This window comes from Madurella fahalii (assembly GCF_045866475.1).
Source record: "Madurella fahalii IFM 68171 DNA, scaffold_5, whole genome shotgun sequence".
Taxonomy (NCBI): Eukaryota; Fungi; Ascomycota; class Sordariomycetes; order Sordariales; genus Madurella; species Madurella fahalii.
In genome coordinates, this window is record NW_027263975.1 from 4,270,011 (window position 1) to 4,293,054 (window position 23,044).

Genomic DNA, 23,044 nt, shown 5'->3' on the forward strand with positions numbered 1-23,044 from the left:
TGTTCGAAACATCTGATGTGGTAGGGTGATCGGCATGGGCCGGACCTGTGACCTGGGTCCCCGGTAAAACCGCCAAGCCCCGCCTGCTGAGCTGCGGGCCCTAAAACGCGGCTTTCAGTGCCACCTCCACTACCGCCGCCGTGCGGCCTGCTGGGTCGTATTTTGGGCCTGCGGTTGGTATTAGATCTTTGGATCTTTGTGCGACGACTTGGCTTTTCCTCAGAACCCCTGGGACCGCCAGCATCTGTCAGTTTAATCGTTTCCTACAATCACCGACCGAGTGCACCGATCATTATGTACTGATTACCAGTAACATCCCCTGACTGCCACGAGGATAGCAGGACCTTGGGCTTTGGAGCGGCATCATCCACCGTACACTTTCTTTGCCACGCAGACAACGACACCTGCCTCTTCCGCCTTGGATCAAGAAGTCAAGAAGTCAAGGACCTCAATCGACATTTCAGGCGGTTAAGCTTGCGAAAAAGGAGTGGAACCTTGTTTTGTGGCTAACGTCAACCCCGCTGAAAAAATGCTTTCAGGTATTTGGTCTCGGACAGATTGGTGGCGTCAACCGACCGTCTGGATCAGACGTGGACGCATGCAACGCCGGGTAATTACGCCGCTTGAGCACTGATACGTAACATGTTTGTTGTGAGGTACTACATGTGGCCATCTAGAGAACCTAGAGGACTACAGTCGTTGGTAAATACCTAGAAAGCACATCTAACTCCTTCTGCTCGGATGCCGCCTGCATGCAGCAAGCAAGATCCGCCACGAGTGAGCGTCTGGCTACCCGGGAGGATGGCGGGATATCAATTGGCCGCTGCGGAGGGTTCGGAAGCAAAGTTGTGACTTGGAAAGAGCTTGAAGTTGCAACTGACGGAATTCAACTTAAACCATTCATTAAAGTCGGCAAGCTTCCAAAGTCTGATGTCAATCACAAAGGGTACGAGAACACAATGCCAGAGCCGCGGATGTCATCACGGCAGCTGTGGCCAGCTGGCTAGGCACCCCATCCCCTCTGTTCGACTCATTCAGCGAACGTCAAGTCGACTTCCCCAAGGCATCACACAGGTACAAACACAATCAATTCACTTTCAATTGTCGCTCAATCAAATACAAATAGAGGAATTTAATGCCATGGCAGAACTGGCTGAAGACATGGACGACTTCGACCGTCCCGACTCCCCGCCGACAGCGGATACGCCCACCGTTGACGAAGCCGACCGTGACGGTGACGCAACTCAGCCGACGGCATCCAAACCCACCAAAAACGCCTTCGCCGAACTCATGGCCCCCAAACATGCCAAGCCCGCCTCCTCGCAATCGCCGCAATCCCTCGCCAGCAAAGCCTCCCAGATCATCCGGGGCGTCTGGCGCGGCGCCCTCGTCGAGTACATCACCCACCCGGAGCGCTTCCCGGGCCAGGTGGTGCGGGTGACGCCGCACACGGTGCTGATCAAGGACGCGTTCCCGAAAGCCACGGTCCACCTGCTCCTGCTGCCGCGCTCGCCGGCGCACTACCTGCTGCACCCGCACGCGGCGCTCGCCGACGGGGACTTCCTCGCCGTGGTGCGCGAGGAGGCGGCCGCGGCGGCGGAGCTGGCCGCTGCAGAGCTGGCGCGCCGGCTGGGCGCCTTCTCGGCGAGCTCGAGGGCCCGGAACGAGGCCATGAACGGCGGCAAGGTCCCATTCGACGCGCTGCCGGCCGGGCGGGACTACGCGCGCGAGATCCGCGTCGGCGTCCACGCCCACCCCTCCATGGCCCACCTCCACGTGCACGTCATCTCGCGGGACATGCACTCGGACCGGGTGCGGCATAGGAAGCATTATAACAGTTTTACCACACCCTTCTTTGTGCCGTTGGCGGATTACCCGCTTGCCGAGGACGATGTGCGGCGGGATACGAAATTCCAGAATGCGAACCTGGCCAAGGAGTTGGTGTGCTGGAGGTGTGGGAAGGCGTTTGGGAGTCGGTTCGCTGAGTTGAAGAAGCATTTGGAGGGCGAGTTTGAGGAGTGGAAGAGGGAATGACGGTGGCTAAACAGCGGGTTATCAGGCGGTCGGCGGGGAGTGGGTGATGGATAGTGGCGATGGATAGTGGGAAGCAAAAAACTTCTCCTCCTCCTCCTCCTCCTCCTCCTCCTCAACCTCAAGCATCCAAATCTATGTAGCAGGTGCGCCCTGTGAAGATGGCGACCGCAGTGGTAGCAGCACCAAGCGCGAATGCAGTCTCAGGTGATTTTTTGTAAGTGTCACCAGCGGCGGCAATCCCAGAGCCCACGGCGTAAGCCACGTTAACGATACGCTTAGCGCAAGCAAGGATGACAGCCGGCCGGTTGGTAACCGCTGGTGCAGCAATAACAATGTCCTCCATAGCCTCGGCTGCCGCCGAGATGCCGGTGAGAACTGCCTGATAGCCCAGCCCCGGTGCGGCGGAATGCAGGGCTCTAGCTTTAGCGGCGACTGCCGCGGGACCGCGGTGGATAGCACTCGCCCGTGGAGGGTTTGCCTGGGTGATTGCGTCGTCAACATATGCAAGGGCGAGTTTGGCGATGCTGTTCGCAGAGATAGTAGCGACGGCTGCTGCACGCGTGGCTGGTGCCGAGGCCGCACACATGCCAATAGCGCACGCAATCCTGGCGGCGCCTTCGTCAAGAGCGTTAGCCACCCGGCGCACTCGAGTGACTTTGGCCACGGCATCCAAAAGATCGTTGTCATAGACCGACGTATCTATGCGATCTGGGATCGGGATCTTTTCGATGCTTTTATACGATGGAAGCGAGTCTGGTGACACCCTGTGTTGTCGACGGCGTCTGAGCCAATGTCGGAGGTGTCGCAGCATCGTTGTGTAATGGTTATTTCGAATAGCTTTGCGGGTCCTTAAGTTTTGGTTGAAGATGACGACACGGCAAAATGGTGGACTGGCTTCGTGAACGAAGAAAAGGAAACGGTAAGAAAAGGACCGAGTTGGTCAAAGCCTAGTGTACCAAGCGTCGCAGCACATGCATAAATTCGAAACCCTGAGCCCCGTTGCCACATTGTGACCACCTAATGTAATTAGTATTTTTGTTAGGTTGATTGTTTCTAATCGTTGTGGCGATGAAGCCCTAGGAGTTACTTCACAACAACGTCATGCCTACTTCCGCTCCCACTTATTGGAGTTCTCAAGCTCTGCCCTGGTCTCCTTAATGCCTTTACAAAACCCGCATATCATGACCTCTCTTCCTGCCACATCGTGCGGATCTCCGAGTAGCTAGGTACACATTGAGTTAGGGAGAACTGTTCCCAGCGGACAGTGTCCCTCTGGTCAGAGGGCCACACTTACTGGAATGACGCTCCGGGGCTGGAAGTTGCCGGGGGCCTTTACTTTTATTTTCTTTCTTTCTTTCTTTCTTTCTTTCTTTCTTTCCTTTCCTTTCCTTTCCTTTTTTTTTTTTTTTTTTTTCGCGCCACAAGTAGGGCCATTCGGGCCATTGCTCCTTATAGGACAATCAATTCAGCACTCTTTTCCACACTTGTTGCAAACTCAATTGACGAGCTTTCTTTGATTGTACCAAATCATGGCTCTTTGTTCGTCAATTCTCAAGTAATGGCCTATATTGATATGGTGCAGAAACACATATCTGTACCTATGTACTATCAAAACAAGGGGAACGACGAATACAGCCAAATGCCAAACACACTAGATAGAACAGACCAGACAATCAAGTTCCTTCAAGGTAGACAAGGTCAAAACAATATATGTAGATAGAGTGTCCTCTGATTGGAGAGAGACTACTTTGCGAGATAGAAAATAAGAAGCACTGAATTAAACGTTGTCATGCTTGCAGGGAGCTCGCAAGAGGCTGTGGGAAGTGCACATGTCGAATTGAAGTGTGAAAAGTCTCTCTACTGCAGTTGGAGAAGAAGACAGATTAAATACAAAGGAATGTGGCTGACAGAGCTCACTTGATGAGCTGCCAATCGCCTCAGAGGAGCGGTGAGCTCCCCGGGCGCATTCCTGAGCGCGACAGATGTCCTATCGAAGCAGTAAATACTAGAGTGCTTCAAGTTATAGTATTAGAGACAAGTCCCCGGCAAGTTCCACCCCCCCAAGCGTCATCCCAGTCAGTGCCTCTCATTAGAGGGAACCTGTTCCCTCGGACCGTTTTCTCCCACTCAAGTACTTGTTTGTCTAGACCTCTATCGCTGTCCCTTTCAAGGATTGGGTACTGGTGAAGTAAAATTGACTGCATAATAGCCATCTGGTTTCGTAAACTGTTGTAATGGCATCCGGTGCCACTTCTTCCACCTGGTCGGACTGTCAGGGGAAGCAAGGAGAGCGGCAAGCCCTCAGTGAGGTTTTACGCCAGCAGGTCTTGGGAAACTCGAGTCGCGCTTGCAGCTTTGTAATAAAGGCAGTTCTGCCCTCTGCGGGTTTCGTGGTAGTTTGTGAATGCTAACACAGCTCTTATGGCCGAGCAAGCATGAATTGACTTCAAATGGAAGATGGTCAAGGCCGTTTCCATGTTGCTGGGATGGAGTCCGTCTCGAATACACCAACACCAGATTCAATGAACTTCGGGGTTTCCACGGCCCGTCTCAGCCTGCGCGCTGTTTTGGACACGAAGGAGGTTGAACTAACGAGCACGGCGACAATGTGCTTCGTGGGGTTATTGCAGCGACCCGAGGTTACCAAACTCGGTTTTGCGCGGGTTTCGTTGCCGAGTTGTTGAACGAGTTGTGAACCCAAGGAGAACCGAAATGTCCATCTCATTTCTCCCACAAGTCAGCTTCAAAATACAGTGGTGTGTATAGAGCTAAGGGGGGTACAAACCAGTCTCACACCAGATTACCGCCCTCCAGTGTTGGATTGTGTGAGTGCCCATTGAACATGGGTTCACTGAGTTGATGCCCATGGATAGCCTCCGCGTGTGAAGCAGGAAGAAGAAGAAGAAAAAGAAGAAGAAAGATACAAGCGTTGAGCTTGGAAGAGTGGGTTCTTGCAAAGATTGAAGAATGTCGCGCGGGCGCGCGCGTACACACACACACACACACATACACACACACACACACACACTGACAGCAGGGAAGGAGGCACGAACCGTGGGATTGTTGATATTTGGTCACACCTTCCTCTCATCCGAAATCTTTGGGTGGCGAGGTCCAGAAGTCAAAGGTCCTTGCCGCGTTGAATGTGTCGCATGGCCCGGATTTATGGGAAGTCCATAATGATGAGACACTCCGTTGGTTGTGGACACCTCGAGGCTGGAAATGGGGGTTGATAGGTAGGCGAGACGACCTGCGTGGCTTGAGATTGGATTCTGCCGGCTAGGTGATGAATCTCCAGATGTTTAGAGAGACGTCTGATGCGCCGACCAGCCGATACATTCCGTCAAACCAATTCCTGAGGGCGTCTGCAGGTATTATGCGTGTACCACGGCGCTCTAAACAGGGTGCGGACTCGGAAAGGGAGATGCACATCATGAAGCATGGGAGAATGGCCTAGCCTCTCAACGAGCGTTGACCCATCATCCCTAGATCCTGGGATCCGAGCTATGATTGTTGAAAGCCGGTTGGCGAGAATCGAACAGTTTTGGGGGCCATCCAGGACCATCCTCGGCAGACAACCTACTAGTGTTCAGAATGGTCAGTTCAGCTACGAACGAATGCTTGATGGATTGAAGAAACAGAGTTAGACACATACCTTGGCTATGCCTACCCAGTGTCGACGCCAGCCATTACGGCGTCTAGCACACGCGACCCGAGAACGCATCGGCGTTGGTCACGGATGGATGTGAGCTTCCCTATCCATGACTTTGAGAATGGCATTTTATCGTCTCCCCACAAGTACGCGGCGAGTCAGATATTGCGATGTCGAACACGGAAAAACGGTCGTGAATAGAGCACGTCCTGACTATCCGGCACAAACACTGTGTCGAGTTTCCCAAGTAGAACTGGCGTGGGGCAAATGAGGTACTGTGCGAGCGAAGTACTGAGAAACATGCCGTGACCGCATCTGGAAACCGTGGGTTGATGTCGAAGAGTTGTGGATGCTGGCACTGTACAACCATACAAGTTAGAGTCCTCTCAGAGAGATGTAAATGCGGCAAAAGAAGAGAAATACCTTGTCCAGAGGCTTTTGCCAGTAGAATCATCGGCCTATTCACACGACAAAAACAGCCTATTCCGTGGGCTGTGAGCTCGGAAAAGGTCTGCCTGCGTGGATACAATTCCGCTTGCCGAGCCTTCGACCAGTCAAGAACGGGCGTGCAGTACATGGCGGAGAAACAGGAAGACGAGCGTGCGGTGTGGACTGCGGATGGCGCATAATGGGTCGATGATTCGAGATTTCCCTTGACACATTTCTGCTGAGCATGGATGCTCACGGTGGGAAGGCGCCGTCTTCAGTTAAGCAGAACGCAAGTCCGCACGGGACGGGATGCGTTGACAGATACGGTAGCTGCCGGTGCTTAGCAACCCGGTCCTGCTTTACCATTAGCAAGAGCGATAAAATGCCATCACAGATGCGTTTATGCTCCCTCGTCGCTCCGGCCAAGGTGATAGTAAAGCCTCCAAGGCTGGGAAAGAGCGGCTGCATAACATCCATCTTGGTTCTGATGCACAAGAGCAGGTCGACGGCTGCCGAGATGATGCGTGACCCCTAACAGTTCTAAGAGATCAAGACGCTCATTAAACAAGATGCCTAGGGCAATTATGTCGACGAGACGTGTCTGTCTGTCAGGCTTGACACTTGGGAAGAACGGGAAGCCGTGTCCAGGACACCGACGAACTATCAAGGGGGAACCCCCTTCCGAAAGCGTGACAGCCGACTGCACTCCCGTCATTCTTTTCCTCGGTCAATGAGCGTTCCCACACCCCTAAGTAGCAATCTTTGGCTCCTTGATAAGCGGAGAGCCCGGGCCCCAGGGCGTTGAGTGCCTGCTAGTGAGAAAATGATGCCAGGCTCCTTCCTTGATCTTGCAATCAGGGTTGGAAGCTACGAGTCCGTACCGAAGAGTGAATTGGAACTCTTCGCTTCTCCGCAGCTCGTCCGGAATTCTTTGACTGCTCGGCAAACACACACACACACATACACACACACTAACACACACTGACGGTTTTTTTTTTTTTAGGAAAAAAAAAAAGAAATGGCGACGACGACGACGATGACGACGATGGTGACGATGACGACGACGATGACAACGATGATAACGATGACGACAGTCGTCGTCAAAAGCCCCGGGCCGGGAGGTCCGGGCGATTCAGCGCAGAATGCGCTGATCCCGGCGTGGGTTGCGGTGGCGGTGGGCTTGTTGTCGCCCATCGTTTCCATCGGGATCGCGTGGTGGGGTTCCCGGTCCTGCCGCCGCCGCCGCCGTCACCGCAACCCCGTCGTGGACGATGAGGCGGGCATTGCGCTCGCCCACGTAGCCACCACCGCTGCCCACCGGGCAGCCACGACCGCCCTGTCCTCGGCTCGTACGGGGATGGGAGAGGCCGACGCTGTCGGCTTAGGGACCACTGCGGGCGTCCTCGCCGTAACGGGGCGTGCCGAGGCGGTGGTGGTGGCGACGGAGGGGGGCGCCAGGCTCCGCCAGGCTTCTGGCGAGAAGCCCAAGGAGGAGGAGAAGGAGGAGGAGAAGGAGAAGAAGAAGGAGGAGGAGAAGGAGAAGAAGAAGAAGACCAAGATCTGGCGGTTGGCGGAGGGGGAGGAGGAGGGGTCGGGGTCGGGGTCGGGGAAGGGGAAGGGGAAGGGAAAGGGGAAGGGAAAGGCGGCGGATGGGGAGGGGGTGGCTGAGGAGGACGATGAGTAACTTTTCTGTTGTTTCTATTTTTCTTTTCTTTTTTTTTCTCTGTTCCTCCCCCCCCTTTTTTGTGTTCTTTTCTTTTCTTTTCATGCTAGAATCCGTGTCGGATGTTGTTAATATAGTATATAATATTCTCCTCTTGATCCACCATCGCCCTGTCCATCTTCGCGAACCTGACTTTGTCCATGCTCATGATAGCCTGCCTGACCCCTGAATGTGTGAAGCGGTTTAAGTCAACCTACCGAACACCCACATACCGGACAACCTGTAAGCCCCACATAAAAATCACACCCTTTCATTGCCTTTTCTTATGAGGGCGTCTCTTCGTACTATGGGAAATGTCTTTCAATACTATGGCCCCACTTAAAAATGGCCCATGCGCGCGCACTAAGCCCACACTAGGCCCATTTTGGCAGAGCTCCATTGAATACTGCCACACTACTGCCCATACCGCCTTTTTTTCCATCCATCACCACCATCACGATAACTTCTTTGCTATCTTGCGTACAACAACGTCGACAAGAGCTCTAGGATCGCCTTCAATTGAGCGTTGAACTACGCGCTTAATTGACCTAGGTAAGTGCTTGCGTAGACTTTATTCCACTGCTAATCTGTGATAGATATGGCTGCGCGCGAGCCTCCCGTGATGAATTTCGATGCCGACGTCGAAATCGATGGCGATAGCGACAGCGAGAGCGAGCAGGAAGAGTTGCCTCAACCGTTGACGAACCCCCCGCACAACCACAAGCTTCTTACGTACGAATACCACACTCTTGCTAAGCTGACTGACGACCTCCACGAATGGGCAGCGCAGGCGCGCAGGAAGACAACAACAACGACAACAACAACGACAACAACAACGACAACAACAACGACAACAACAACGACAACAACAACGACAACAACAACGACAACAACAACGACAACAACAACGACAACAACAACGACAACAACAACGAGAGTATCGCCAGTCAAGCGGCGCCACAACGATCGCGAGGAGGGCGTGGTAGAGGGCGTGGTAGAGGGCGTGGAAGCAGGGGAGGCGCTTAGTCAGATGGATAGGCAGATGGACAGGCAGATGGACAACTGGGCCGTCAAACTGTGGGAAAACAGCGCCTATTTGGGCCTTGTAAGATATCAACGAATTGAGCACTTTGACAACGTCAATTGCAATTGCAGTGTTTGGTGGCGTTTTTGCTTGAACTTGTGTGCCTTATGTCCATTGTCGTGTCCATCTTTGATGGACGCAGCCGAATTAGGCTTAGTGCGCGCGCATGGGCCATTTTTAAGTGGGGCCATAGTATTGAAAGACATTTCCCATAGTACGAAGAGACGCCCTCTTTCTTATACCCAAACTAATTTACAGGAAAGCCACTGAACTACTACTATGTCACGCGCACAGGAGCTTAGCAGAGGGCGTGGGAAGTGCGTGGAAAGGTTGAAGTCTCTGAAGATCTATCTACTGCAGTAGGAGACTGAAGAACTGGCTTAAATATACAAAGGAAATAGTCTGGACGAGCTTATATAATGAGCTCCTGAGCTCAGTGGTGAGAGCCGAGCTCTATAACTGCAGTTTCCAACGCGATATACCCTCTAGTTGACTAGTAATTTTATTTATTAACTGCACTTTAACAGTTACAAGAGCTTCTGAGCTGTATTTATATATATATACACTTTTGGTATTAATACTGTCAGTCGCTTTTTACGTATAGGGGGTTGTACAATATATAGATTGTGAGGGTCAAGGACCCAAGAGTAGTAGGACTAGAGTGTCTGGATACGAGCAGTACACGCGCAACGTAGGAGCAGAGTACTCATTAGAGGTAGGACGGTGGTCTCATTAAACTCTATCTCTCTCCTAAGTCCTGTCTTCCACCCCTCTTTTTATACCTTGCAACGACAGCATCTAGGCTCACTTACCTCGCTCGCTACCCCGTCATCGTCCTTACTTATATACTCCTTTAACGCTCCTCTGACGTGATATCTACGCCCTTCTGGCCTAGCGTTGTTATTGCTTTTTATAACCCCGTCGGCGCTACGGCTTCGGGACTTCCGTCCTACGCCTACGCCGACCCTACCCAGCCGGTCCTCATAGAGCCTCCCTCCTTCCGGGCTCCTGCCCTCAGGAGCTATCCGGGCTATATGCTCCTTCGTAGGTAGTATTGTCGACAATATTACCTACGGGCCTTATACGTACTAGCTACGTACCTACCTGCTCCATGTAGCTCTCTGTAAAGGGGGTTGTTCTGGGAACACGTTGAGGGAGATAGACTACGATGTCTCAGTACCGAAAAGGGTTCGATCAGTGGGCGATGGCTTCACGAACAGCCTCCTATTGTCATTGACTACACAGAGACTGATCCTTGCGGATCAGAAGTGCCCCGCGTGAGAGAGTTCCCTCACGGGGTTCTTATCTATCCTGTATCGTGACATCATCCAGCATCATTCAGCGGGTCCTCCTGACCTTCGTCTGGAGACTCTCGTTACACTCTCGAAGCGTTGGATGTTGGGATACTACCTATAGTGCTTTCTCGTAGTCCTCGAGTTACTGCCGCGCCGTCTCTCCTTCCTTACCTTACTCATTACACAGGCACTTATAGCCGCTAGAGCTTATTATTGCATAGATACTGCGGGTTATAAACGTAGAAGTATCGGGGTTATCGCGTTGTATAGTATAGCGATTATTTAGCTATATATTGTTGCCTACCCTTAGTCTCAATAATAGTGTATACGTAGCTTCAATAACTTAGAAGTAGGGAAGAGAGGGTTTTTATTGAGAAAAGGAAGTTAGAGTAGATAGTATAAGGTAATTGCATTCAGGTTATATAGTTATAGTATAGAAGTAGCTCTACCTTTACTAATTATAGTCATTCCAGCTTAACTATTTGAACTTTCTTTATACTGATCTTTAGCCTTATTTTTAGGAAAAGTAGAGCCTCCTCTAATTCTAGGTATAAAAAGAGCTTTCCTTCCTCTAGTTCCTTTCCTCTCTTTTTTCTTTACAGTCTTACTCTCGTAAGTTGTGCCTTTCTTATTCTCGTATCTCTCTATCCTTTACCCGTACCTTCTATACTTCTCTGCTATTTGTTTTATACTTCTGTAGTTCAGTCTGCTAACTGCCTAGTATATTGTAGTTACCGTCTCTGCCCTTGCCGCTCTTGCTCTACTCTCTTGCTCTATTCTCTATACTCCTCCTCCCTCTATTTAGTCCGTTATATCAGATAAATACCCTATAAGTAGTGTCTTTGCTACTCCTATAGGATCTCTATATATACTGATCCTTTTTTAAGCTAAAGATAATAAAGAGCCTAGCGGTCCCTTTAAAAAAGTCTAAGGCTGTTCCTATATCCTCTAGCTCTTTAGTAGGTTTCTAGTCCTCCCTTTTCCTACCTTCACTACTTCTAATCTACTTCTCTAAGCCGAAGATAACGTCGTTCTGTCCTCCTTGCCTACTGCTGATATCCCTAAGGCCTGTAACAAGTTTGCCGAGGATGTCTGCCACGTTATTCTATAAGTATTCCTCCTTCGGCTGCTAGCTCCTTGCTAATTATATATAACTGCTACTTGTACCTCTGCTATATACTGAAGAAGGATCCCTCTGCTAGCTATAAGAACTAGAAGAGCTCTAGTATCCACTGTTTCTACTATATATACTATAACTATATCTACCTGCCGGTAAGTCCTCTCCCTCTTACTTTATACTACTCCTATAGTGCTTATTAGTAGTATCTAACTATTTCTAGGTCCTTCTCAATACGTTGAATACAGTAGTCCGGTTTATAGAAGCCTTCGACTGTATAGAGTTCTCTACTACTAGTAAGGATATAAATAAAAAAAAATTTTTACTTCTTAGCTATATATTTTTTATATTAATAGTACTTTTCTTTAGGTTGCTGGTCTAGAGGAGGAGGTCCAGGAGACTAGTAATACCGCTTTATATACCCTCAAGGATTTTTCTACCTCCTGACCCTAGTCTACCGAGGTCGCTATCTACTGTACTAGTACTAACTGTACTGGTTGTATACTACGCCTCTATTGCAATAGCAGCGTTACTATAGATTCGTCTTTCGCTATTCCTACTATTGCCGGTTCCTCGTCCTCGCCCTCAGGTACTACCCCTAAACTCTCCCTCCTATTAGAGGTATAAACTATAATCCTAACCAATATCTAGAAGCACTTAAGCAATATAGAGGTACTACTTTTGTATATTATGGACTACCTTACCTCTATTATAGAGGAGGGTGATACTGAGATCGAGAGTAAGGAGGAGTAGATAGAGTACTACTTGGATACAAGTTTTTTATAGGTTTTTTAATGCCTTTAGATAAATTAAAGCTTTTTCCCTCACCTAATATACTCTTATATATTTATACTCTATACTACCCTTATACCTTCATAAATCTCACTTCATATACTCTCAACAGTAGTCTATTATCCAAATATTCTCTAGGTTCCTAGGTATTATCCTTAGGTAGATAGCTCTTCTATTTAATTAGGAACTATCTATTTCTCGCTAAACCCCTATAGTTAATAATAGCTTTTACCTCGTAATACTGCTCTTCTAACTCGACGTCGACCCTTTCGCACTACTTTTATATTTATTCCTCGCTGCCTTTAAATAGCTCGAATAAGGTAATTAAGAAAACTCGATAGATACAATAGTGTTATAGAAGGTCCAGCTCGTATACTGAAATGGAGCGGAAAACACACATCCACTCCATCAACAAAATAACAAGATAACAAAACAAGGGGAGGAACAACGACTGAGAAACCCGACAACAAACTAGGATTCCCAGCAACGCAGCTTAGACCAAAGTAGCAATAAAGACAGGCAGGACTCCCTCTGATCAGAGGGAGGCCGCAAAGACAGCTCCTAATGGAGCAAACAAATCGAAAGAAAGAATTAGTTGAACTGTTGATCTTGACTGTCCTTGACTGTTGAGGCCGACAGTCAGGACAGTCTTAAATACAGAAAAAAAGTGGGTTCTCAGTCCGATCACCTGATCCAGCTCGGAGGGCCGGGAACCCGATACCCCGGACCTACACCGCCGGACCCGAAGTCCCAGAGTTGTCTTAGAGTGCTATCCGGCCAGTGCACTATCCCCCACTTCAATACTATCCTCCTATCGCTGATAACCTTAAAGATCTTAAAGGGCTCTAGATACTTATCTACGAATTTACTACTTAGATACCGCTATTTAAAGTATTTTATTAAGAGCTAGATCTATTAACTAACCTAGAATACCTTGTCTTCCTACTTTCGATTATACTACTTTTCGTAGTTCCTGTTAATAGCGATAAGAATATTGTAGATCCTTTTGTAACTTGCCGATAAGCATCTTACTCACTTATCTATAGTAGGAACTAAGCTCCTAGGGATTATTATAGGATCTAGAGGATCTCAGAGATAGAACCTATAGAGAAGAAGAACTAGCGTTAACCGTATCACCGTATAGTAGAAACTGTTATAAGTATACTCTATAAAGTATAGATAATATATCTAATCAATTTAATTGTAGCTATAGAATATATATAAGTAATACTCGAGTATCTGGTTCTAGCACTCTATCTACCTATTTGTCTATAGGTAATATACAGTACTTAGGCACCGTTTAATACTCAAAAGCTCGTATAAGGTCTTCTAGAAGGAGCTTATAAATAGGCTATCCCTATATAAAGGGGTTGTTCTGGGAACACATTGAGGGAGATGGACCACAATGTCTTGATACCGAAAAGACCTGGACCAGCAGGCGATATCTTGGTGAACAGCCTCCTATCAATTACATAGAGACTAATCCTTCCGGATCAGAAGTGCCCCGCATAAGAGAGTTCTCTCACGGGGTTCTTATCTATCCTATATCGTAACATCATCCAGCATCATTCGGTGGGTCCTCCTGACCTTCGTCTAGAGACTCTCGTTATAAATTATCCTCCCCTCTATAGAACCTGTCCTCAGGTTCCTTACTGCTAAGGATCGTCTGAACTTAGGGGGTAAGACTTGGGATAACATCGGGTAGATATCAGGTATACGTTGAGTGCTGTTCATAGCCGCGTAAATAGATAAGTGTTGAACCAGTGGACCTTACAGTCCATCTGCTCCAACGAGCTATATAGTAGGAAAGGAGAAACGATGGTTTAAGGTAAAGAGTAAGTCGTCTTATAGTCAGGAGGTTTTCGGGAAAAGTTTGGCCGGTTGTCGGGCCGTAGTAGGGTTCGCGGCTCCGAGGTCCTACTTTCCCGGTTCGGGCCTGAGATCCGAATCACGGCCGAATCGTCTAGATTTCCATCCGAACTTACGTATTGTCCTCACAACTTCAAAACGTATGAAGATTATACGACTGCTTAATCGCAAGGCTTATACATAGTTGCAAATTTACAGACGTATATTAGCCGTTTCTCCTCGGGTATAAATACCCCTCTCCTCTCCTACCTTTTCTAAAACTTTTCTTTCTTCAGGCCCTCTTCCATACGTTTCACTTCACTCGCTTTTCGCCCAGCTCTCGCGTATAGTCCGCTACCTACTCCGTCTTCCCCTCCCTCTCTTTCTCTCTCTCTCAATCTCTCTCTTTTCGGTATCGCTTCGGCCACCTTTCCGTCGCGATAGACGTCCTTGCCGCCCCTACCGCCGAACTCACTCCGTATATAAAATACATTCGTTCGGCGCTCAAGAACGCTAACCCTCGCTCCGGCGAGGTTCTCTCTATCATCTACTCGTTCGAGCAGTCTACGTCGTCGTATTACTCGCATTACAACGTAAAGAAAGAGTTGTATACTCTAGTAAGTTCGTATTCGATTTATAGAGGATTAACGGGCGATTTACTGACGATCGTAGGCTGCAGCTGGAATGGTTAGCGACTCTGTCGACCTTATAATTCTTATTGATACAGCTTGCGCCGTCGTCGACTATCGTATAGAGAACGCCGAAGGCGAATTCGATAAGGAGGGCAATCGCCCTCTTATCTCTACTCTCTCGCGCCGCAGCCGCAAGAAGATCGCCGCCGCTGCTAAAGACCTGGTCGGGGCGTTCGACGCTGCCGAAACCGCTCATCGCCGTCAATTCGGCATTTCTAGCACCACTAAGCCGTCTTCCGTAAGTGTCATCTTTCGGCTTGTTTTCGTATGTAAGTCGCTGACATTTCGACAGTAAGCTTATATGGCCTATTGCTCCCTAGTTGCTTCTTATAGCCAACTCCGTCTACAGCAGTCGTCCCGCCCTAGCCAGAACCGCGGCCGTAATATCGAGGTCAATCTCAGTTACTATATTTCTACTGCGTTGTCGTTAACTTTTCGCAGTACAAGTCCGAGGTACGCGCCTAGGAGGTGCGGTCTGCTACTCATTTATCGCTCGGCGACATTAGTTTCGTAGGCTAGTCAGGCGCTAAATGCCGTTTCCTTAACGCGGTAAAGGAGGAGGTTGCCGCTAATATAGAGGAGAACGCCTAGTAGGTTTAGGTGGAGGTAGCTCCGGACTTGGTATTGGTACCGACCTCAATTTTTTGAATATCATATCGTTTTCAGAAGGTTTTTCTTTTATTTAAGTTGGGGTTGGCGTCTAGGATACCCCGGGATATAGCTTTATACAGGTAGACATTAATTAATATCTTATCGCCTACGCTTTCACTGGTTTTCGTATACTTTTCGGAATTGTAATACCAGCTTAGGTACATTTATTATGTCCTCCTCTGATACCTACTGATTATACTCCGAGGGCTAGCCTACTTACTTAACCAAAAAGAAGGTTTTACCCTAGAATTTTCTCTCGTCTCGAATCTCTTCAACTTCCTACTCTCCGTCGTCCTTAAGGTCTGGTATCGGTATCACGGACAAATCATCTCCTTTTCGGCTATACCACGGTTCCAATATTAACATAGGAAATACATTATATAAACGATCGTATTTATCTAGGAGTACCAGACGATAAGCCAGCGATCCGACTCGGTTTAGAACACGAAATGGACCGATGAACTTAGGTACTAATTTCCTCAGTAACTTGAATCTCAAATTCCGGGTTGACAACAATACCAAACTTCCATTCTTAAACTCCTTTTTCGTATACTTCTCGTCGTAATATCGTTTCTGGACTGCTATAGCTTTAGCCCAATTTTGTTCTAACTATTTTCTCAGCTCAGTAAATTTTTTAATTCTTTTAATTGTACTGGATATCCTCCTTTCTTGTATATCGCCCTCGATATAGCGGGAAATCGGAGGTTAATAACCTATTAGTACTTTAAAGGAACTTATCTTAATTATAGAATTGACAGTACTATTGACAATAAATTCTACTTCTAGGAGGAGATTTGCCTAGGTAATTTGGTTTTGGTATACAAAGTAACGGAGGTATTAAATAAATATTTGATTTATTTACTCCGTTTACCTATCGGTTTATAGGTAAAAAGCGGTCGAAAGCCGCTTATATACCTTTTATAGGTAATATAAATCACTCTAAAGCTATAATATAAAAATAGAACCTCGATTACTGATGCAACTATCAATAGAGCTATACTTGAGTTCAATCTCTTTATAAACAAGCTCTGCTAATTCTTAGCTGGTAATGGTAGTAGATACTAGGAAGAATCAGTTTATCTTTATATACCGATCGACAACTACTAGAATTATATCCTTCTCGGAGCTATCAGGACTCTTTACTACAGGAAAACCTATAATAAAGTCTATAGTGATTTCGCTCTAAGGTTATATAGGAATCGGTAACAATTTAAGCGATCTATATAGCTTATACCGTCTTATCTTATTGACTTAGCAGGTATAGCAGGTTCTATAATAGTCTTTAATATCTTTAGTTATACTATATCAGAAGTATTTTCTTTACAATAGTTCGAAAGTCTTTTCAACACTAAAATAACCTGCTAACGGATCGTTATAAAAAAGCTAGAGTAACTCCTACTTAACGGCTTACTCTACCGGGACGAACAATCGTCCTTAATACAGTAATTCTTATTCGTATCTAAGTGCCTATTCAGGCGAAACTCTCTAGTTTCGGGCTAGACTTACTAGCCTTTCCTTAATTTTCAGAGTTACTAGATCTATAGCTTGCAGCTCTAGGATCAATTCTCTTATAGATTTCGACAGTTCTATAGTATAAACCGCTTCTAGTCGAACGTTCTCTCTTGTATATTAACGAATAATAATCTATTCCCGTCTAAGCTAATCGGCTTCTTAGTAATCCTAAGGTCTTAGTAGGTAAATACTTAGCGATCCTATAGTAACTTCTAAGGGATAACCTATTATTTCGAGTTTCCAACTAGCTAGTTTACTAGGGTCCTGTATACTGGTATCTTCGCTATTCTCTAGTATATAGTAGGCTCTCTTAACCCCTTCTACAGTCGTCTTTCTGACCTGGGTACTAGCTGATTTACCAGGGTTTCTTATGCGAGCTAATTTACTCTCTTCTATACAATAGGCAATCTTATTTCTTTCTGCGATCAGCTTTCTAATCTAGTTTGCCCGAGCAATTTTGCTCTTAAAAGTAGGTATCCATTCGAGTCTATCAGGACGTTCTTTATCCTCGTAATCTAGTCTTCTCGAAAGGCTATCGGCCAGATTTCGCTTCCTAGGCTGATACTTAATAGTAAAATCAAATCCTATTAGATATATATACTATCTAGCCTATCGGCTGTTCAATCGGTTTTACTTCATAAACCTTTATAGATTATTGTAATCCGAAAATATAGTGACTTTATAGCGACTCCCTTCAATATAGTATCACTAATACTTAAAGGCTTCTATAATAGCTATCGTCTCCTTGTCAGGAGTTCTATAGTCCTAGGCCAGTCTAGAAAACTTCGCCGACTAGAACGCAACGGAACGTTTTCGACCCCCTTTCGGGACCTGTAACAGGATAGCTCTTATTACAAAGTCAGAGGCATCTATCTCAATAATAACAGGGAGTTCGGAGTCGAAATAATATAAAACTAGTGTATTTTAAAATACTCTCTTAAGCCGTGCGAATGCTGTACGCTCTTCGGCCTCTAACCGGAGGGTTCCCGGTTTTCGTCCGTTCTGTAACCCCTTTAATAAATTACTTAACGGTAATACAATCTCCGAATAACCTCGAATAAATCGATAGTAAAAATTGCAAAATCCTAAGAAAACTTAGATATCTCGATAGGATTATAGTTCAGGCCAATCTTAGACAGTCTGAATTCGTACCGAATCTATACCGATACCTTCGGGAGTTAAAATATAACCTAGAAATTCTACTTTATCCTAATAAAATAAACACTTACTAGGCTTACAGTATAACTATACTTATCTTAGGTATTCCAGAACTCGTCGGAGGTAAGTCGTATAGGTTTCCCCGGTCTAGGGAGAAAATTAAAATGTCATCCAAATAATATATACAATAATTATCTAGTAGCCCGCTTAAAGCAGTCTAAATATAACTTTAGAAGGTTGCAGGAGCATTTATTAGGCTAAAAGGTATAATAAAATATTCAAATAGACCGTATCGGATACGGAAAGCCGTCTTCTATTCATCTCCTTCTCGGATATAAATCCAGTAGTATACCTCTTTCAGGTCCAACTTCGTAAAATACTTTACTCCAGATACTCGGTCTAAGAGTTCTGAGATCAACGGTAAAGGGTACCGATTCTTAACCGTTATCCGGTTAAGTCTACAGTAATCCACATATAAGCATAGAATACTATCTTTCTTTAGGACAAATAAGATAGGACTTACAGCTGAACTCTGGGATAGACGAATACGGCCTTTCACTAGGTTTTTATACAGATATTCCTCCAAAATCGAAAGTTCATATCGTAACAGAGGGTAAAGAGATCCAATAGGAGAAATAGTATTAGGAAGTAGATCAATAGTATAATCAGTACTTTTAAAAGAAGGTAGAATATCTATATTACTGGAGTTCATAACATCCGTAAAGTCTGAGATTTCAGGAGGGATATCTTCAGGTTTTCGGAGGGTATTCTCCTCTTCCTCCTCCGGAAAAAGCGCCTCCGGTATATCTAGGTACTGCATTAAGGAGTAAATACAAGCTTCTCCTCGATATGTTTTTAAGAATTTCTTCGGGTTTTTAATCTGAATACGCTCCGATTCCGTTATAAACTACTATAAATTCCCTTCTAGATATAATAAGATCTTATAGGATATTAAACTTAGTATCCTAAGAAGAATAGAGGAATCGTTTATAACAAGGGGGTGATTAATAGCGGTATAAGAAATATATATTCTCTTAGTAATTCCTTAGCAGTCTGTTAGTTCTAAAGGAACTTTATAAACACCAAATACTTTAACGATATAATAGTCTATAAACTGAATACAGGGTAATTACATCCTAATCTATCGGAGTTTCTTCTACTTTACGAACTCTAGACTAATAATATTAATCTCTACTCTAGTATCGAAATTGACTGTAATAGATTAAGAGGTATAGTTCAATAAGATTATAGAAGTATATATTCGTTCTTTAACTGGAACCCCTAGTATATCGTCTTCACCGATGTAATCGGGGTTTATATCCGCCGGTATCTACCGTTTCCCCGCCGATTTAGACGCGATCCCCTACCTTGGCAACTGGGGTACCTAGTAGCTTATTCACTAATACTCCCTTTTATAGGCAGTCATTAGCGAAATGGATATTACTGCTATAAATAAATAAGTTAAAGGGTTTCCCTAACTGTCTATAGGGTTCAGCTAATTGAAATAAGATAGAGTTAATATAGGATAGTTATCAGGTTTCGTATATAGCGTTATTGACTATACATTTCGTTAGTAATAACAGGATAATAACGTTCTTCGAAGATAAAATAACAATTTATAGATTAGAGAAGAATATAATAAAGGAGAAGAGTAAGAAGGATATTAGGACGAATACTTAGGGGCTTTCTAAGGTTTTTAGTACTAGAAACTATACCAAATTTAGGTAGCAAGTTTGACTATCTCTTCTCGAGTCTCTAGCTTATTATAGATATACAAGTCGATATAGTTGCTAATTACAGACGAAAGCTTTATATAAAAGGTAAGAATATAAGCCTTTTTATCCTACTTCGAGAATTAGGCCTTAAGGGATTCTAAATACTAATAAAAGTCTAAGGGAAACTAGTTTTCTTATTATTTAGTATCATTAAGCTATTTTATAATAGTAGATTCTTAATCTATAAGATCTCGAATACAGTTTAGTATCCAATCTTCAAACGTTTTCCAGTCGTTTTCGGCCTCTTATTATATATCTGTCGGAAGATTATTGCAATGACTGTACTATCGATTGTAAAGACGTTCTTCTATTTGATCTAAGGCGAAAAGGATCCGGTTTATGCCCGTTTTAAACCGTTTCGGGTCTCCTATAAATACTTACTATAGATCTTAGAGCCATTCCAAACAGCGTTAATAGGTAGTATTATTAGGGAACTGAATCAGATACTTTACCTTAATCGCCTTTCGGTCCTTATTATAGTCACTAGAACCTACTAAAGGAGAACGATATTACCTGCATTTCGGTAAGGATTCACCTAGTAAGATACCTAGCTTCCGAAGCAAACCCTCTTCTTATTCTTGCAGTTATTTCAGCGCTTCCAGTTGCTATATCCGAAAACGGGTTAATTCCAACAGGTTATTATAGTAAGGAGCTTGATGCGGAACCCGGGAGTCCGAAAGGGTATGCGAAGATATACGAGGTCGAAATCCTAGTGATTCCGACCGATGAAGGCATACAGGATTTATAGGTGATTAGGGGGTGTTTTCCCCTGGACTTGACTCTGCTCCCAGCTCACGAGAGGTACTCATCGTAGGTGCCATCTCGGCCAACGGTAGAAGAGAAGGATCAGAATTGTAAAAGGGTTGTTCTAGGAACATATTAAGGGAGATGGACTACAATGTCTTGATACCGAAAAGACCTGGACTAGCGGGCGATATCTTGGTAAACAGCCTCCTATCAATTACATAGAGACTGATCCTTCCGGATCAGAAGTACCCCGTATAAGAGAGTTCCCTCACGGGGTTCTTATCTATCCTATATCGTGACATCATCCAGCATCATTCGGCAGGTCCTCCTGACCTTCGTCTAGAGACTCTCGTTACACCCTATCGGATACAATGGACTAAGGAAGTCTGAAGGATCGATAGAAGTAGTCAAAGAACAGCTCTATAAAGGTACTTGCTATAAGCATCGCAATTGTTATAATATAGAGGATATACTTCATAAACTTATCTACTATAACTAGAGTAGTATTATATACTTTATCTATTTGAGGGTCGATCAAGGTTAGTAGGTCTATAATAAAGTCCATTATAATTATCTACTATAGTTCATTGGGTACTAGTAGCGCTACGAATAAGCTATAAGAGCGGTGTATATATAGCTTCATATATTAGCAGGTTATATAGTTGCTGTTAATATATACTATTATATCCTCTCTTATAGATAGCTAAAAGTAATTACATTCTAGGCACTCCTATATCTTCCTAAAGCCTCTATAGCCTATAATCAGTACATTATAATAGCTCTTAATCGGTTTGTACCTAAAGAATAGGGGAATATATACTCTACTTTGATAACAGACAAGTCTATCCTCTCTTTTACTCCAAGAGCCTTTACTACTACTATACACTTCCTATAAACATTTGACTAAAGCTATTGATCTTTCTATTACTCCTTAAGTAATAATTCTTCTAAAGAGAGCTACCCTCCTTTTACCTAAGTCCTATAATCTCCATTTTTAGTACTAGAGGCGCCTATAATAGGTATATAGTAATTAGACACAGCCTTATTATAAAAGTCATTCCCTATATAATAGTAGAGGTCCTAGATACCGAATATACTATCTGGTCCTTCAAGGAGGCTAGCATTAGCAATATATATCTGTTTCTCAGATACAGTACCTTTGTCTTTATCTATAGAGCTATGGCTATACTTTTCGCTATAGTTCCAGACCTCTTAAACAATAACGTCGTTCTAGCCTCCTTCGCTTAGCAGCAATCTCTTAAACTCTTCTCTTTCTTACTTAATAACTTCTTTATCTTCTACTATCCTTATATATAATAGTAGCGTAACTGTAATAGATGGTCAGAGCAGTCTTCGAGCTATAGCGATAATGAGGTAGGAGCTAGAGTTCTCTTATTACCTACACTTAATCCTGTTCTATAGGAGTTAAAGCAGCATGTTGATTAGGTAAGGCACACAGTGGATGATGGAAAAGAAGGAAGGTGAAGAAAAGACTTCAAAGTGCTTGATTGTTAATTCTATCTAAGTGAGAGAAAGCCGTAGTTATTATAGATTTGATCTTGTCGGCCGTTTTGGCCTTCGGGATAATTGGAAAGGGGGCTTATTGTAGATCACCTGCTTACTGTGGAGCTAATTTTGAAGATCTCCTTGAATACGAGATTCCTTCGCTCCATAGGTGAGATTATAGTGCGTTTAGAGATGCTGGACCCTGTTCTAGGTGCCAGTGCCCTATTTCGGATGCCAATGCCCTATCCCGAGTGCCAGAGCCCTGTTCTGAGCGTTGTGGCCTTGTTCTGGGCGTTGTGGCCTTATTCCGGGTGCCGGAGTTCTGTTCCAGATGCCGAAGCTCTGTTCCAGACGTTGCGGCCCTGTCCCGGGTACCATACCCTTGACCTAGGTATTGTATTATCCCCAATACAGCAGGTTCTCAACATCTTCGCCCGCCTCTTCTTCTATATAGTCTGGCCTACACGAAAGTCTGTTAGCAGGATTCTAAGTACTAGGGCAATACTTAATAACGAAATCAAATACAGTTAAATCGTCGCTCCAATGCAGTTACTACAGGTTTAGTCTCTTCTTAGTCCTCTAGTACTCCAGGTTAAGGTAGTCTATTAGAACTATAACTAGGACCTGAGTATAAAGGAGATACTAGGACTAAGTTCGGAATGTATCGACGAATATAAGCAGCTCCCTATCTCCGGTATCGTAATACATTTCTTCAGGTATAAGCTTCCTCGATCTGAAAGCAACAGGGTACCAACGATCCTTATAGAGCTACGAGAACACTACTCTGATTGCGCACTTCGAGGCATCTATCTCTATACGGATAAGCAAAGAGGGATCGAAGTACCTAAGAATAGAGGCCTCACTGAATTTGCTTCTAAACAGCTCGAATACCTCGGTTACCTCCTTCGTAAGTACGAATAGGCACTTTTAGTTGCTACGTAGGAGGTCTGTCAAAAGGGTACAAATCTTCGAATAGTTTCTAATAAAGTGACAGTAGAATCCTATAAATCCTAGAAAGACTTGGATATCGTATACGCTATAAAGGAGCGG

At 45.2% G+C, this 23,044-nt stretch overlaps 3 protein-coding genes across 3 annotated transcripts; 2 read left to right on the forward strand and 1 right to left on the reverse strand.

Annotated features, from left to right (window-relative positions):
• Positions 1-1,140: 1,140 nt before the first annotated feature.
• On the forward strand, positions 1,141-2,034 carry HNT3 (aprataxin-like protein; the record flags this gene model as incomplete). Its single annotated transcript, XM_071065268.1, has 1 exon — positions 1,141-2,034. One exon carries the CDS (start codon positions 1,141-1,143, stop codon positions 2,032-2,034), a length of 894 nt encoding a protein of 297 aa, XP_070921369.1.
• A 118-nt stretch (positions 2,035-2,152) lies between these two features.
• MFIFM68171_09850 (uncharacterized protein) lies at positions 2,153-2,845 on the reverse strand (the record flags this gene model as incomplete). Its single annotated transcript, XM_071065269.1, has 1 exon — positions 2,153-2,845. One exon carries the CDS (start codon positions 2,843-2,845, stop codon positions 2,153-2,155), a length of 693 nt encoding a protein of 230 aa, XP_070921370.1.
• Positions 2,846-7,199: 4,354 nt separating this feature from the next.
• MFIFM68171_09851 (uncharacterized protein) lies at positions 7,200-7,799 on the forward strand (the record flags this gene model as incomplete). Its single annotated transcript, XM_071065270.1, has 1 exon — positions 7,200-7,799. One exon carries the CDS (start codon positions 7,200-7,202, stop codon positions 7,797-7,799), a length of 600 nt encoding a protein of 199 aa, XP_070921371.1.
• Between the last annotated feature and the right edge of the window lie 15,245 nt (positions 7,800-23,044).